This window comes from Periophthalmus magnuspinnatus, chromosome 17 (genome assembly GCF_009829125.3).
Source record: "Periophthalmus magnuspinnatus isolate fPerMag1 chromosome 17, fPerMag1.2.pri, whole genome shotgun sequence".
Lineage (NCBI taxonomy): Eukaryota > Metazoa > Chordata > Actinopteri > Gobiiformes > Gobiidae > Periophthalmus > Periophthalmus magnuspinnatus.
This window is the reverse complement of record NC_047142.1, coordinates 15,311,457-15,330,085: the sequence shown is the minus strand read 5'-3', so window position 1 is coordinate 15,330,085 and position 18,629 is coordinate 15,311,457. Positions and strand designations below refer to the sequence as shown.

At 38.6% G+C, this 18,629-nt stretch overlaps 1 protein-coding gene across 1 annotated transcript in view; it reads left to right on the top strand.

Moving 5' to 3' along the window:
• Positions 1-17,117, top strand: part of pigk (phosphatidylinositol glycan anchor biosynthesis, class K) — a 59,470-nt gene extending 42,353 nt beyond the window's left edge. Inside the window, exon 11 of the mRNA XM_033983009.2 lies at positions 16,782-17,117. Coding sequence (XP_033838900.1) covers positions 16,782-16,898 — 117 coding nt within the window. The 3' untranslated portion in view covers positions 16,899-17,117. The remainder of the gene's footprint in view (positions 1-16,781) is intronic.
• Positions 17,118-18,629: the final 1,512 nt, after the last annotated feature.

Below are 18,629 nucleotides of genomic sequence, written 5' to 3'. Positions count from 1 at the left end.
ATTGCCCAACAACAGCCTGACAACAGCACTTACACAGACTTTGTTTACTCTGCATAATTCATTCTTCATGTGCTCCAAGGATGGGCAACTTTTTACAGGTCTTACACTGTTGTTTTCATCTGCACTCCAGTTGTAGAAAGTGACATGGCAGAAAAGTACAAACCAGCACATTTCTTTATCAAGATTACTCTGAAGTACATTGTTTAAACAAATTCTTCTAATACTTTTTAACTCATTGTTCTTGGTATGGGACTGATATCAGTACCATCATCCGCACTGAGGCCAAGTATCGGTATTGGATCACATAAAAAAAATGGAATAACACTAGAATACAATCTACACTGCTTTTGTCCATGTAGTTGGATTGTGATCAAATCCCTATATCCCTAAAGGGTAATAATGTGCCTACTTGTATTAATTGTCAATTTTCACATATTCTTCGCAACAACCAATTCAGTCACCGCACTAATACTTGTGTTAGTGAATTGGTTGTGTTAGTACTAATATTTAGGGTAAAGCAATATCATCTCCATGGAGACAAGCAGGTGGAGGTCAACATCCATCCAGAGTTTAAGACGCAAGTAGTGATGCCACAATACTAAAATGTCAATATTAATTTTGATACTAAGGAATAGACTCGATACTCAGTACTGATTCCAATACCATGAAGATATTAAAAACACTGTTAAAGTCATTTTCAACATTAAATCATAGTACTTTCTTTTATTATCTCTTAGTCATTCTGGTTGGTTCAATAGTGTTCCCTAGTCTGTGTGGTCTTAAACTTGTTCTGATACAGCTCAAGACTGTTCAGGAAAGGTTCATTTCTGTCCTGTGAATCGATACCTGCTCAAATGAGTATCTTGTTTCGATACTAGTTTCAGTATCAATTAGAATTAGATTTTCGAAACTGTTGACAGCCCTATTTACCACACGGAGGCATCAGCCGTTGTTCCCCTGACATTGTGTTTACACCACTTTCCCCTTCAGTCCCTTACACATTATCTAGCTGTTGTCGCCAATAGAAAACCAGATGTGTATTTTGTGGTGTAAGCAGAGTGGATTGGTTTGGTGTGGAAGCAGAGCTGAGCATATAAAATGGATGAGTGTCAGATTGAGTGACAGAGGGAGTGTAGAGCCGTGTGCTGTCTATAGGACGTCCACACTGAGACAGGACCAGGAGATGAAAGACCTGACCATGTTGGCAGGTGTCTCAAAACAGGAACAGGCTGAGCTCAGCACGACAGCACCCTATCACAATATGATCTGATAGAGGTGAGAGGAGGTGTTTAGAAAGTAGGAAAATGGATAATGTTGCTGCTGTTGTTGTTTTGGAGTCATGCATGCAGTCATATGCCCATGGACCACTGTGGAACCTACCTGGACGACTGAGGAATAACACAGATATAAGGCCACATGGGAATATAAAAGAAAGTACTTTGATTTAATGTTCAAGAACACATTCTATTGGTTTAATAAAGGGTGTTTTTGATTATTGTGTTATCAAAATAAATATTAAGTATCTCGTCTATTCCTTAGTGTTGAAATCATGTTTGAAATGTTAGTAATGTGACAACAGTATTACATGGTCCTATTCTCTGAGCAATCAATTAGAACTCATTGGAAACAGAGATGTAGTTTATATTATAATAACTCTTCCACCCTATTGTAGGGCTGGGCAATTCATCTTATTAATTTGATTAATTTGTGTTGTGATAGTTGAGATTTTGAAAAATTGCAAAATTGTGAACTCAAGGATTATTAAACTCCTGACTTTCTTACCTGCAAAGCGGGGTTATAGTGCAATTTAAACAACTGACATAGTAAAAAAATATATGTTAAGAATGAAAATGTAAAGATCTTCCTATGTTTGGAAGACTAGCAGTCCCAGCTCTGACTTTGATTTAAAATTGATTAAAATTGTAATTTTCTAGTGTGTGCAAAAAATGTTTTTGCCATATCGCCCAGCTCTACCTTACGGTTCGAAGTATATTTTCCAAATACAGACATTATCTTAAGTTAGAAAATATGAAATACTAATTCCAAGGTGATCAAAAGCTTGTTTAAGATAATTAAGCCACAAAAATGCATACAGTGTCCACTTTAAAACACTCTTTATACCTATTATTGACATTTAGTGTTTTAGATGGCCACTAGGGACACTGGCACTGTCCAGATGGTGGCGTGGTTGACAGTTCGACCCCTACAACGACCATTGCATACTTTTATTGTGTCCTTGAGAAAGTCACTTCCCTCGCCTTGCCTCTTGTATCACTGTCACATCTATTCTACAGTGTCTTTTAAAACATGGACCACAAAACGTCTCTACTAAACACACTTAAAGGTGCACTATGTAACTTTTCTAGTGGAGGGTCTCCCACCCGCGTCATCACGTTGCCTGAAATATTCCACATCCTCGCACTTATCTATCTCACATTTATTCATTTACAAGTGCTTGAAAAAACATGAATTCTTACGTTGAGTGGGCTCGAATCTCCACAGATCTGACGACACAGTTTGGAACAATCATGATGACAATAATGGAGAAATCATTATAACACTTTGGTGCAGGTCAGATATCGTGTAGCAAAATAAAACGGAGATTTGTAGCTCAGATCTATTGTACATTTGGAGTGACTTTGCCGCTGGCTGTCTTCTTGCTGATTGTTTTGGTGGGTTGCCAGCTCCTAATCACAATATGCTCAGATCTGGAACGCTCTGAAAATAGCCTGTTATTTTTAGTCCCCTGTGAATTCCACTTTTTCTTCATCTTTGCAGAGTCTGGTCCCTGGCGTCAAATTATTGTTTGTTCTTGTTTCCAGCCCGCAGCTACACCATATGGCTCTATGGAGTGGGAATCAAAAACAGTGAAAATATATTGCTTTCTCCCCAAGCTCCTCTTAAAATGCTCCTTTTCTCCTAAAACGAATCGCACTTTTCAGGACTTTATATTAGATAGTTGTTGACGGTATGCAATTTTGACACACGCTTCAGATACCGTTACAAGGGAAAAGCAATGCATACACTATGGAGTTGTGAAGTGATGTCCCTATTCATCAAACAAGAGACAGTTACCTTTTAAAATCATATGTTTAACCTTAAAATTGGATCAAATATGTAAATAATGTAGTAATAACCTAGGATAACACAGGATTATCAGTGTGGATATCTCACTAACTGCCAGTCACTGCTACAGCTTCTAGCGTTAGCCTTGGAGACACAAGCAGACAAAAGTACAATGAAAGAAGGTATTTATATAAACACAGATTAAACTTGCGACTTATGAGTTTAATTTGTCAAAAAATGGCAAATCTTCAGCGAACTCACTCACTAACTTTTTGTTTCTGCTGTTGTCTCATATCAATCCTTATAAGGTCAACTAAAACTACATCGACGGCAGCGCTAATAGCAACACAATTAAAGAGAATAATGTAAAGGAGGAGTTAGCCTTTGCACAGACCAGGACACAGCGATGGGGAAGTCTTCATCGGAGCCTAACATCTCGATGAAGTTGTAGTGACCAAATCTTCATCTAACTCACTAACTTCTCCTTTCTGCTGTTATCCCATATAAATCCTCATAATCTAAATAAAATGAGCAACCGACCAATACAAATTTTGCTTGACTAAGACTCCATCGACCGATTAATCGACTAAACGACTTAACAGCCAGCCCTTGTCCTTGTAGTGTATCTCTTAGCGGAGCATTTTCACACCTCCTCTATGCCGCCATTAGAGTCAGTGTGATTGTGTTAATGAGGCCTAATCAATCACAAGAGCTGCTGTTAATTGATTCGCACAGTGAAGTGAATAGGCAACACAAAACCTGTTTAAAAGATGCATAGAATAGTCCTGTGTAAGAGCTGTCCTTGGTGCTGAAGGGCCGTGTCCAGTGAAGGGCAAATAGCAGTACAAAGAATACGCCGTTAGCCAGGGGTGGGTAGAGTAATAACCTTTGTGGCTTACTTCAAAATCATATTGTTCAACTAGTAGTACTAAGTAGTGGTCCAAGAAATTACTCAAAAACTCACCCAATTCACCCAAAACTAACCATTTGACCTCCCATATTACCATCTTTTATCAAACTAAAATGAGTTAAAATCCTGATGCATTCAAAATCCAAAATATTACATGACTAATCTCTTTATATAAACACATTACACTTTGACAGAGTGGATCAGATTTAATCACAAGAAGTCTTCATACGTCTTATTGTACTATTAAATGTGAGAGTGCTGTCCTTGGTGCTGAAGGCTTGTGTCCAGTGAAGGTCAAATAATAATAATAATCGTGCATTCCAGCGGCCCTCGGATGTCAGAACTTGGATCTCGGAATGACTTAATCTCAGGGTTCAACACTGGATGCCTGCTCCAGTTTTCAAGTCAGAAAAACGATGAACAGTATATTGCAGTAAAGATTCTGTAATACATACTTGAAAACACATACTAGAAAAGTGCTCAAATCAGCCAAAAATGAGGATCCAATTAAGTTTCTTTTGTAACTTGGACATTATTAATAAGTTAGTAGTTAATAAAGCAGCGTTTAAGAGGGAATTTCGGCTTTTGTTGACATTAGCAACATGTACACATTAGCAACATTAGCATTTATAACTGACGAGGCTCAACCGCTCTGCAGAAATAACACAAGTACCATCAATATTTCCAAACTTTATCCAAACACAGGACGCAAACATGTTGGATTTTCTAACACAGACTCTGATATGTTTGCGGAGTATCTGAGTAGAAATTCCAGTTGTCATGTGCAAGTTGGAACTCGGAAAATCTGACCTCCAAGGACGCCTGGAATGCACTAATACTACCTGTATCTTTTTACAGCTGTTTCTAGTGGGGAGGGGGATATTGTAGGTTCCATAGTGGTCCATACTTGTCTGTGTGGTTTTATACAGCCCAAGATCATTCTAAAGCCATTCAGGAAAGGTTTATACAGTATTTTATCCATATACCTCACTTTATGCAATCTGAGCATCCTAATTATTCACTGCAGTGAGTTTATAAGAGCTTTTCACAACTTTCAGAGACAAGAATGGAGTTTTACCATCAACAACTAGCATGCTAATGAGCACCTGATTATTAGACAGTAAATATCTTTATAATTATCAGCAGATAGACCTCAAAAACTGCACATACACTTTTTGCCCAAATACAAGGGAAACAGGTGATCATAAAAAGTAATCATACTTCCTTGTTGAAGCGCATACTAAACTTTTTGAAACCTGCCTACAACTTTTTCCTATTAAAGTGAGGCAGAAGTTTGAATGTTAATAATTGAAAGAGGTGACCCCACAAGACACTGCTGTGATCAGACCCATTGAAGACGTATGGGAAAGGCAATTATTCACGCTAGCATTTTTTTTCAATGACAATAGATCAATAACATTAACCTTACAGACCCCTGTCAAAGCACATCTCCGATCAATGCTAGTTCCTGTGGATTAGCAGGTCTCTGTTCATCTGAATATTAACTACCAAACAAAACTATACCATTTCAACAATGTCACCTTGAAACAAAAAAATCACTTTGTAAAGAAAAGTTGTATATGAAGGTTTAGATGAACTTTATTGATCCACACAAGATAATTCATTTACTTTTTTTATATAGCACATTTAAAAACAACTTCTCTTGCCCAAAGTGCTTCACATAAAAAGTAAAAAATGAAATAAAATACAGATAAAGAGATACAAAGGGAAAGAACAATAAAACACCAATATCCTGTCTAGCTAGTGATAAATGCTATGTAGAAGGTAAATTTATGTAGTGCTTTACTACCTTCAATGCATTCACCCATTCACTCTCACACACCAGAATGTGCAGACACTGGGAACACTGGGGGTCGTCTTTCTCAAGTGTCTTGCTAAAGGACACAACATCAGTGTTCATCTGTAGGAGCTTTATTAGTACTAGTTTTAGTAATAATTCGTCTCTGGGTAATGATACTTTCGCTAACCCTAATCGTTTTGCTAGTGTCTCAGAGTTGAAAAATAAATTCTTGCAAGTATGAGTGCTGCCAGTTAGCATTTTAATATTGTATATTTTTAACATTAGGTATTTCAATGGTTTAGCCAATAGAGATACTAATTGGTAGTAACACTAATACCAATATTAGATACTAATTTGAGTAGGTATCAATACTAAAGTCACATTCACAGAAATGAACCATTCCTGAATAGCTTTAGAAGGATCTTGAGTTGTATTAGAACAAATATAGGTCACATAAACTCATACACACCCATGGACCACTATGGAACCTACCTGGACGACTGAGGGATTACACAGATATATGGCCACGTGGTAATATAAAAGAAAGTACTATTTCATGTTGAAAATCACATTCCATTGTCTAAATAGTGTTGTTTTTTTAAAATTATCATTGTGATATCATAATTGAAATTTTAGTGTCATGACAACAATAAATTCAAATAGGAGATTATAGCTGAGAGACCTAAGTAAAGCAAGAGTACTGTGATGTGTATATTTTGAATTACAAGCAGATATTTCCCCTGGTGCAGCCTTCTTAATTTATCAATCAAACATCAAGGACTCTGCAGACAGCAAATCCAATATGTGATTAAAATACATGGGCCTGTTTATAGCGTCCTTGCCATTAGCTGTATAAGCTTTCAGTCAGGAAAAGCTCTTTATTCTCTATGAATTCTATTACAACATTCAAAATTGCAGACATACAATAGCAGAAGTCCTTTTTTATGTAGGCTACTCTTTTAAAGTTAAAAAAGGTACCACAAACGCATCTGAACCTGAGTTGCCAGTGCCTAAAGGACACACACAAGTATTTCACATTCTCAGTGTATGGACAGGCCTCATGTGAAAACTCAGAACCTACAGAATTCACACATCGAGAGAGGCCTTAAACAACTGGATTTGAGCATTGAAACTGGCAACCTCAATGAGAGGCTCATCTAAAGCTCATTCTGCTTTCTGACTGGATAATTGTCTTGAGAACCAAAACACCTCAAAATGCTCTGTTCCACCTTGTGATGTATATAGTTTTCACATTAACAGCTACCTTTTACCTTTTGTTTAGTAGAAATAGTGTAGAGGTGTGGAATTTAAAAACACAGTGGAGCCCTTCCTGTATCACCACATGACATCACAAGGTGGAACAGAGTGTTTTCTGTTTCAGAGAAGAGCTCAGCCTAAATATGCAGGATTTGTGTGTTAAACATGTGCGAATGAAACAAAACACAACTCCTCGTATGTTTTTCATGAGGAAACATCATTATAACAGCTTTTTAAAAATATCTTAATATGCGCTCTGCAAAGTTAAAAGTTTGATTAGAGCAAGTTATGGTTTTGTATTTAATTAATTTGCTCATTGTCTAGTAAACAACAAACTAGTTGCAAATATGATTCCAATATTTTTGGTTATATAAATATATTTTGTCTCCAAACTGAGTCCATTATAATTGAGGATTGAGAATGAAGGTAAAGGGTCATAACAATAGATACTACAGATTCTTAAAGGTGCATTGTGTAACGTTTTTGAGATGTTTAATGCCATACTCTGGAACAGTCCTGGCAATTTTAAGTTTTCTTGCATTTATTCACTTCGGCGTTTTATGTGTTTTATAGCCAATCTCTGCACTGATCTCTGTACTGATGATATTTTCTTCTGTAAAGCGGGTGGTATTTGTTTATTTCAGGTTAAAGCTGATGAGAGATTGACAGTTTTGTGTGAAATTTGAACCAGCAACCCTATAGTTCATCTTAAGTCCAATATTTAACCTGTAAATGTATTGTCTTGTCTATAACGCCTGAGGTATTTATTGAAATAAGAAAAACTTAGCAGTGGTGATTCCAGTCAATAGCTACTCTGTGTGTGCGGGTGTAATTTAAATCAACAACCCTCCAGTTCATAGTCACATACTTAACCCACTGCACCACTCTCTACTGTATTGTCTTATAACACATGAGGTATTTAAATCCAGTGAGAGATTGGCACCAATGAGCAGAGTGTAATAGCCTTTTCTTAGCTGTGATATGTGCGTTTGTCCCCCATGGCTCTGCTGACGACGCAGTATCGGCCTTCATCCCTCTTCACTCGCTCCTTTTCCTCCTCTTCCTCACCTAACGGACCTCAGACTCACAATGAAGGGGTCAGCCATGTTTTAGCACATATTGTTGCGTAGGTTAACTGACCCCAAACAGCGAGGGTATAGCACCTCCCGCGATCAGTTTCAGAATGATGGAAAATTAGGACCGTTGCCATAGCGATTAACAGATTAAAACTAAAATCTTTTAAAGGGGGAAATAAGTCCTCACGTGTTGTATATAACAGGAAGCTCAAACTCATGAATTACTGACTAGGTGTGTTTATTAAAGGCGCTGTACTCTATTCTTTCCCATGTATTTGTCCAATAATCAGAAAGCGCATGTTATCATGCTAGTTGTTGCTTGCGTTACTCCGCTCTGGTCTCTGAAAGTTGTGTAAAGCGCGTATAAACTCATCTCAGTGAATAATTAGGCGAAGAATAAATTAAAACCACTGCAAACCCCGTAAACCAGGCATGCCCAAACTGTGGCCCAAGGACCAAATGCAGCTCTAAGATAAATTTTTCTTGGCCCTCAAGCTTCCACGTGAATTGGCAAATATTACCTTAAACATTACTTTTTACTGTACATTTTTGAAAATCTACTTCAAGAAGCCCATATCAAATATTTAATGTGTCTTATTGAGGATGTAAGCATGTAAGGTCTAGTGGTTCAGTCTAACTTGTAATAATAACGCAGATTTGAAGTATTCATTGGGTGACCCGTCTATGGCCCTCAATCGTTCCTCAGCTTTGTCTGTGTTTTTATATGTGGCCCTTAATGAGAAAAGTTTGGACACCCCTGCCTTAAATGAACTAGTTTTTTTAAAGAAAAAAATCACGTACAGCACATTTAAGGTGACCAGAATGCCCCCACACAGGCAGAGGGAGACAAAAAGAAACACTTATTTATCTCATTCAAACACGACTTTTTAGTAGAAACCTCCATAAATGCATCACAATGGGCAGGTGCGAGTGCTGTCGATTTCCAGTGTCAGCAAGAAATTCAAAGCCCCACAGCCAAAACTGTAAGAAGCAGCTAAAAAAACCTTTGTCATTTCATATTTTCAGGACAAACTTCTGCTGAGTCGGCCATCTTTGAACTACAGCTTAGGCAAACATCATACCAAAACTAAACCGGCTACAAAGAAACAGTCCTAGTGTTGTCACGATAAGATTTCGATACTAAGGAATAGACTTGATACTTAATACAGACTCTAATACCACGATGATAATTCTATTTAGACAACAGAATGTGATTTTCAACATTAAATGGCAGTACTTTACTTTACTTTGTTATATTACCATGTGGTCTTATATCCTGTGTAATCCCTCAGTCGTCCAGGTAGGTGCCATAGTGGTCTTACTAGTCTATGTGGTTATACTTGCTCTGATACAGCCCAAGATCATTCTAAAACTAGTCAGGAATGATTCAGTCTTGCAGGTTTATAGATTTTAAAAACAGAGCTTTACACATGCACAGATATTTTCATCATAATTATTTTTACATAACAGGTTTGTCAACAAAAAAAAGTATTAAGACTATCCTGATATCCGAGCTTCTTTTACAGGATGACAGATTGTGCAAATGTGTTTAGTTTCAAGTAAAATAAAACTAGATCCACCAACAAAATATCAAAACCAACTCAAAAAAAGTTATTTCCTCGGCTTCCAACTCTGTTTGAATGCATTAATGTGATTTTAATTTGACTTTATGCTTCTGTGTTTATGGTGCATGTTTTGAGTGTCTTTCTTTATAAAATTAGCAATGGGGGTAACGCTTTTATTACATTACATTTTATTTGGCTTTAGTAAATCATATGAAGAAAGACTTAAAGGGGTATTATGTAAAATAGACTCTTTGGAGCTTTCCACCATGTTATAAAGTGTCTCCACATCTAGATTTTTATGTTTATGAGTGACATTATTTAATTTTCTGACCTATTCAGCCTGCAAATAAAACAGTACATTAAAGTGTTCTCTCGTGCTGTGAAAAACATCTCGGTCGCTCTAGTCCATCGCGGCCTCCTCAAGAGCACCCGTCAAACGTCATTATAAACCACCTGCAGCCTTTGGACACTGGCGTTTTTATAATGAGTCCAGAGGGGGGCAGTGTAGAGCGGTGTACAGTATGATTTAAACAACGTCAACTTTACTTCATCAGAACACGAAACAAACGTGAACATAAGAGCTTGAGCATACAACATCCTGCATTGTCTATGAATATCATCATCATCATCGGCCATGTCCACAGAGTTGATATGTCCAAAATATTTAATTTTAGTTGTAACGTGCCGAGTTTTTGACGGATCTAGCATTTTCAAAACGATACAGGATAAGATGGTGGTCCAAATCTGTTATGTTTTAGCAGTTAATATCTAATAGAAGTGTAATATCCCCCATCTGCAATATTTATCATAATTAATTGTAAAATCATAATTAGACTCTAAAATAACAAATTATTTTCTGTTTTATTTAGTCTTCTCTGACCATATTGTAGAGCCAGTTAGACTCCTCTGTGTCTGCCTTGGCGTTTAGGACAGTGCAGCTCTATGGATTAGGCCTGATGGAGATGTTGTGTCATTTCAGAATCCAGAATAATTTAATTTTCTGATGTCCTGAGTTTCTCTTGTACATTAGATGCAATGTACTTTAGGCCTGCAAGAATCAGTGTACAATAGGGTTATGTAAAGTATCAAAAATAAGATACTAATCGACGCTAAAACTACTATGAAAACTACATACTCATTTAAGCAGGTATCAATACTAAAAGTCACTTTTACAGGACAGAAATTAACCTTCGCTGAATAGCTTTAGAATGATCTTTAGTTGTAACATAACAAATATCAGACCACACAGACGAGTATACGCCCATGGACCACTATGGGAACTACCCGGACGACTGAGGGATTACACAGATATAAGGCCACATGGAATATAAAAGAAAATACTAGGATTTAATGTTGAAAATCACACTCTAGAATACAGTGTTTTCATTATCTCAGTATCATAATCAGTATTTTTAGCATCCTGACGGCAAAAGCCCCATTTGTCAGTAACAATTTAATAGACTTGTATTTCAGCATTAACATCCGTTTTGACAATAATCATAAAATAAGCCTGACTCCTTCAGAGCTCTCTGTGATGTTATGGTTTATTCTGTCCCCAGCTGCATTGGCATTGGTTTAACATGGACTAAAGGGTGTTCAATGCAAAATGTGTGTTTTGTAAATGATAAGCACTCAGAAACATGTGAGTAATCTGAAGTCAGCTCATTATTCAAAGTGTATTATCGTCTTCTTCATTTTGCTCCGTCACATAGAATTTAGAAGAAGTTGAGATAAAAGTGCTTCAGTATTTCATTCAGATGGAGCTGATAAAATGACTTTTGTCAATTTGGAGATTGTTGTAATGTGCCTTTGCTCACTGCATGGTAGGAAATCTTTGTACCTGTGTTGTTTTAAATAAAGTTTTCCAAACCTGATCACCAGTGCTGAGGTGTGACATCACACCAGAGATTGTAGGCGTTGCCGGGCGATGGTTGTCATGACACTGGTTCACTATGGCTTGACGCGCTCACAGACGTATAGCCCGCTCTGAACCCAATATGCCCAGACGACACCGTCACAGGATGAGGCGCAGGCCTCGTAGGGCAGGTCGCCGGGGTAACCGTCGCAGGCGCTAAAGCCCCATGACTAGGCTTTAGCCAATAAACATTTAGCATTCACGTTTTTGGGTGTTTTTTTTTTTTGTTTTTTTTTAATCTCTTCTGTCAAATACACATGGATTGGTTGTACATCATTAGACTCATAATAACTCATATTATAGAGTGCTTTTTAACATCATTCAAAATTCACTTTGTCAATGTGTGTTTAAATAAAGTTTTCCAAACTCTGCCACCGGTCCTCCCATGACATCACTCAGAGGGTCTGTGCTTTGCAGTGGCACTGGTCCTGATGCCTCGCCAAAGCACCCAAAGCAAACCCCCACATGAGGAGGACAGGGAAACAGAGGAGGTGCAGGAGAAGGCACAAGAGCCATGACCAGACCACAGCAATACAGACGGGATGTTTTACCTGGAATGGCATTACCTGGATAATGTTATTCTACTTAAAGCAATAAAAGAAAAAATAACATCTGCAGCAGGTTAAAATCAAGTTATACAGATGTGCAAGTTTAGACAAAGGAAACGTGCATAGACAAGATTCCTTTGCCTAAACGAGCAACAAAATTGCAGCACTGTCAAAAAATAATTTAGCAGAGATTTAGCAAGATCCAAAAACAATACAGCATCTCACAATATCGCTACTGTATCATAACATTTTTGCACACCACTAGTTTCTTTACAGAACAAGTATAAGACCACATTTAAAGAGTATACACTCATGGACCACTGGACGACTGAGAGATTACACTGATATAAAGTGACACGGTAATATAAAAGACAGTACTATGATTTGATTTGATGATATGATTTGGGTGTTTTTGTTTAATTATTATCATGATATCAGAATCAGTATTGAGTATAGAATCTCAAAATCAAGTTTGACTGATGTATAGGCCAATTTCAGAACATGTTTGCAGTGGTCCAACTACAAGATATTTTCCATACACGGACATTAAAGGATCCATGTGTAGTTTAATTACAATAATCAACAATTCTATCACTATAGCAACCCAGCAGCCTTCTTGCTCATGCTGTTTAGCTTCATGCGTGCTCGTACATGCACAACATTCAAAGGCATGGGTTCATGAAAAAAGACGGCACATTGAAAGAACTAAACTACCTAAGAGTTAGCAGTGACTTTTTTGTGGAATGTTTTCAGCTGTTTTTGAGGTGTATCCTGACACACTGCTGAACAGGTTCAATACATTCTGTCAAAATATTCTTGATCAGATTGTCCCTTTCAGAAACAAAAAATAAAATTCTCTTTCCTGGCTTAACAATCATACATGAGACTAAAAGAGACAATTTAGAAAAGCTGAGAGCATAAGAGGCACAAGATGCATGGGTCTAAGTCAAAATAGTCATGATTCAAGATTACTTTTTAAAACGATACATTTCATTGTTGGCCCTCATACAAATCAGTTGATTGATGCCTCCACTGCAAAGTGTGAACAGTTCCTTGCTCATTTCACAAATAAAATAGAGACGGACAGCGTAGATATTTAGTGTAAGTCCACATCTAGACAGGTTTGACCTGTGTCTGAGTTACAAACACATTACTGGTATAAGATCCTCTCGTTGACGTCATACCTCCAAAGTTCCTAAAAGTCATTTTCCATGCAATTGGTCCTCACTTGTTCTCCTCATGCACTGGTCAGTTCTCTGCCTCTCTCAAACAGCCACTTCTTAAAAAGCCAAGGCTTGACCCCATCGATTTTAATAACTTTACGACTTTCTCAAACTTGCCCTATATCTTAAAAGTACTAGAAAAAAATCTGTTGTCTTTCAACTAATTGTTGAGAGACCACAAGAATAATAATCAAAGTTTTTGAAAAATTTCAATCTGGTTTCCACAGCAACTATAGTACAGAGACGGCGCTTATTAACGTAACAAATGATCTGCTTCTAGCAGCAGACAGTGGGGCAAGTTCCATTTTAGTCTTGATCTTAGCTCAGCCTTTGATACTGTCGACCATAAGATACTGTTAGACCAGATGCTGGAAAGCTGCGTGGGTCTTTCAGACTCAGCGCTCGCATGGCTCTCATCTTATTTATCAAAACAGACTTTTTCAGTTGTAATGGAATAATTCTAATTTTCTTTTGCATTCCTCAAGGTTTAATTCTCAGTCCAATTTTGCTCACAATTGACATGCCTCCAATGCCTCCATATTTTTTACAAAACAGTATTTCCATTTCCATATTTGCACAGACGATACTCAACTATACTTACCTCTGGCTAATCATGATCTCAGTGCTTTATCATGTGTTTCACAACACTTTTTGACACTAAACAGAAATCAATGTTGTTTTGTCTAACAAATACAAGGACCAATTTCAAAAAACGTCTTGAGAATTTATCGTCCCGCAGCCTGGGAGTGATCATTGACACAAATTTCACTTATGATTCTCAAATCGCAAAAATAGCTCTAACTTGTTTCATGCAAATCAGAAACATTGCAAAAATTAAATGTTTTCTTTGAATATATTTAATATTTTTTAAAGTGCTTCATGGCCTTGGCCCCTGTTATATTCCTGACCTCCTGTGCCTGTGTGCCCCTGGTCGCTCACTTTGTTCTTCAGTCCAGATCCTTCTCATTGTAACCCCCCCCCCATGCCCTCTCTATCGGAGCCCTAAAGTTTACCTGTGGAACTACGAACAGCTGACTCTGTGGACACAGTTCAAATGTCTGTTAAAATGCCTTTGTATAGAATGGCATTTGTACAGCAGCATTTATTTTTATTCTTTATTGCACTATTTTAATCTGTGCCTTCCGGATGCTGTTTATCTGTAGTTGAAGCACTTCGTAACTCTGTTAAGAAAAGTGCCATATAAATAAAGTTATTATTCCCCCTCTCTGTGTGCTCCTCCCAGCGCTGATGGCTCACAGTCCTCTGCTCTGCGCCTGCTCTGAGCACTGATTGGCTGCTATCTCTCTTTCCCCGCTGTGTCATTGGTCGTTTTTTTTAGATGATGTATGATTGGCCACATGCAGAAAGTGGGCGGTCTTTACAACAGTCACGCAGCACAGAGAGGAAAATGTAATCATGGATCTATCAAAAAGGCATTTTCTACATAATTGATATAATCAGTGAAATACTCCTGCTGCTTTAATAAGAGTTAAAGCTACAGGACAAACAGGAGCATTCTGTCTGAGAGAAGTATTTTTTATAGGTTAGAATGGCCTGGACTCCACTGTGAGTGAAATGTAAGTGAAGTAGGCCCAGGTGCATGTTTTACCTGTATTACAAATGATAGACTACTTGACATTAACATTATGGCTAGCTACATGCTTTATGAGATTATTGTATCCACAGTGTGTATAATACATCAGGAGACGGCAAATGATCACCGTTCAAACTTTTCTTGGGGATACTCCAGATCTCCAGTTTTTTTTTTATTTTAATATTATTTGTTGATATATGTTGAGCCAGGATTTCTTCGGTCCCTCATCATATAATCTGGACCTCCCCATTGCTCCTTTGTATGAAAATTCTCTGGAGCTGCCACTGTTAAGGCAGGATATTTTGCTCATCTATTTAGTTTTTTTTTTGTGGCAAGCCAGATTTTGATTCTGTTGCAGTGAATTGTGTTGACCCCCCTACATGATCCTGGTATTTTTATTTCACAATTTTGTCTGTAAATCAAGATATGAACATTAATAACAGACGAATCGGGCACCGTCTTTCCTCAAGGTCACTCCCACCAGAGTTAGCAAGAGGTTTGATTGACAGCGTCGCTTACCTTCATCAGTATCGCTCAGGATTGGCTCTGGTTGCTATGATACTCGTGGTTGGAATTCCAGATATGGGCTCCAAATTCGCCTCTTTAACCGCTAGCCTCAACAAGTTTCATTTGACTTGAGCCGAACGCTATGGGTGATGTCGCACTCACTTAGTCCACTTCTTTATACAGTCTATCGTTGACCCTCCACCAGAAAAGTGACATAGTGCACCTTTAATATTACTGGTATCATTGGCTTACTGTGATTTCCATGTCTCTTTCACCATTGCTCCTCTTTGTGCCTGTCTCTCAGTGCGACTCGTCCTCGTCCCCTCCCGTATCCGCTTGTCCCATTCACTGCCACATCATCACATTGTGTACCATTATACTTTCAAATCCCGGCAGTATTAAACACGCATCGCACGAGGAGCACATTTAGATGCTAATTCCTGTGCCGTATTCTGCGCCGAGATGCGATTTAACCTCTGAAAATTCCCCCTAAGTCGTCCGCTGGCGACAAAAGCTACAGACAGACATTGACGACGCACTTAAGAGATTTGTGTTATCCCGCACTGTACAAGCTGGCATTATCCCGGAGTGAGATCCAAGCCAGGAATGCTTCGACTTGGCAAAGAGGATGAGACGCAGCATGTGTCCCTCAGGCTAGATACTACACCGGCTCAATGGAAAACTGCTAAAAGATGACATTAATACTAAGAAATATTGAAGGGGATGTATCATGCATAAAGCTTTATACTACATTGTTAAAATACCTGCTTGTCAATGCCGATCTCGTAAGGTCTCGGAAAGCTAAGACGGGTTGGGCCTGGTTAGTACTTGGATGGGACAGCGCTGGGAATATCAGGTGCCACAGTGGGGCGGCAGTGGCTTGAGTGGAAACTGTTGTTATGTCCCTAAGCGAGACACTTCACCACAATTTGCCTAGTATGAACGCGGTGTGTGAGTGGGGGTGTGTGTGTGTGTGTGGGTGTGTGTGTGTGTGTGTGTGTGTGTGTGTGTGGGGGGGGGGGGGGGGGGGGGGGGGGGGGTGGTGGTCGTAGGAGGGGCCGATGTCGCAGATTGGCAGCCTGGCTTGTACAATGCTTATCACCACCATTGTGGAGTAAATGAATAATGCATTGTAAAGCTTTGAGTGTCCAAAAAAGCACTATATAAAAGCCTGCTCACTCAATAAAAGACTCACCAATCTTCTAATTAGTGTCGTCTGCTACCCCAGCCTCTCATAGTGTTTATTTAGTGTTTAGTTCCACTTTAAACTATAGGTATGGCGTATTCATTCCCTCTGTCCTTTGTGTCTCTCTTTTCAGAAGCCGAAGCAGAAGGACTGGCACCCCCCTGACGGCTTCATCCTGGGCCTGTGGACTCTCATCCTGCTGGTGTTTTTCAGAGCATACGGCATCAAGCACCTCAAGCACATCTTCTGAATACATGTGTCTGCTCTCTCTCCTCTATCTCGTCCACATCCTTCTTCTCTTCCTCCCATGTCCTCTTTTTCTCCCCTCTCCCTCTTCTAACTATTTACATTCTTTTCTTCCCTCTTTCTCTCCCTTTTTCCTCTCTCCCTGACCCCCATCTCTCTCTTCTCTTCTTAAAAGAAGGGGTATTATGCAAAATGAGCTTTTTTTTTTTTTTTTTTTTTTTTTTTTTTTGTGGAGTTATAACGTTCCCTCATCAAAAACATGCCTGAAGAGGTTTTATGCCATGCATGTTTGAGTGAGCTAGCGCTCTCTCCTGGGCCCCATTTGAACCCTCCTTACAGAGGAGCAGTCGGAGCCTCTCCAAGATCACCCATCGCCCCTCAGAGCGATTTTAGATAAATATACAAAAACATGACACAAAACAATACACTACAACTTCACAAATCTGATGCAATGGACAGTAGTTTTATTAGTGGGTGTACGCTGATGATGTGAGCTCTGAAGTGATTTGGCTTGGAGGGGGGTGGATCAGAGGATCAAAAATGAAAGTGAAACTTATGTTATTTGTTTTCAGCGAATATTTAGCTTTTATAAATTTGCATTTTCAAAACAGTAAAAGGTAACATGTCTGTGGTAACAGTAAAAAATTGTGTTACCAGTCAATACCCGATAGAAGTGTAATACCCCCTCTCTGCCTGTTGACTCTCTGTATCTGTATCTCTCTCTCCCTTCCTGTCTCAGTTTCTCTTTTTCTCTCTCTCTATCCCTCTTTCTCTCCCTTTCTCTCTCTCTCCCTCCCTATCTCAGTTTCTCTTTTTCTCTCTCTCTATCCCCCTTTCTCTCTCTCTCTTTCTCTGTCTCCCTCTCTCCTGCTCTCTGCCTCTGTCTCTCTCTCTCTCACTGTCCCTCTCACTGTCTCTCTCTCACTCTCCCTCTGTCACTCCCACTCCCTCTTTTCTCCCTCTCTCTCTCTCTCCCTCCCTGTCTCAGTTTCTCTTTTTCTCTCTCTCTATCCCCCTTTCTCTCCCTCTCTCTCTTTCTCTGTCTCCCTCTCTCTCCTGCTCTCTGTCTCTCTCACTCTCCCTCTGTCACTCCCACTCCCCCCTCTCTCTCTCTCTCTCTCTCTCCCCCTCTCTCTGTTTCTCTCTCTCCCTCCTTTTATTTTAGAGACTCTGATGTGGAAATGTGGCTCTGAAGTTTTATTCAGCAGAAATAAGACACTGAGGCCTATTCTTTTTTTATTTTGGTACACTGGGTTTGTTATATTTATTGTTACGATTGTTTCAAATGTTTTGTGAAGAAATAAATACTTGAAAGACGTCCGCTTTTAGTGCATGAGATTGTGTCGACTCGGGATGCAAAATATACTGCAATAGAATAGAACTGAGGGAATACATTAGGTCTGCACGATTTAGGAAAAATATCTGACAAGAATAGTGATTGCGATTAGATTTGAGATTTATGTTTTAATCATAGGATCCTATTCAAATTTTACATTTTAAACTCGTCCAGAAGAACTGAATATAAACGCATGCATCTTTAAGCTTTCATCTGCACATTTACTGATCAACTTTTTGAACTGTGACATTTATCGACTGGCTAGAAACAGGAAATGCAAAAATAAAATTCTCATAAATACTAATAAAATCGATCCTTTTGTTTTGGAGCGGTCCAAAGAAAAATCAAAAATACATATAAATAACACCAATGTACAGTTTATAACTTTCTGGAAGTGGC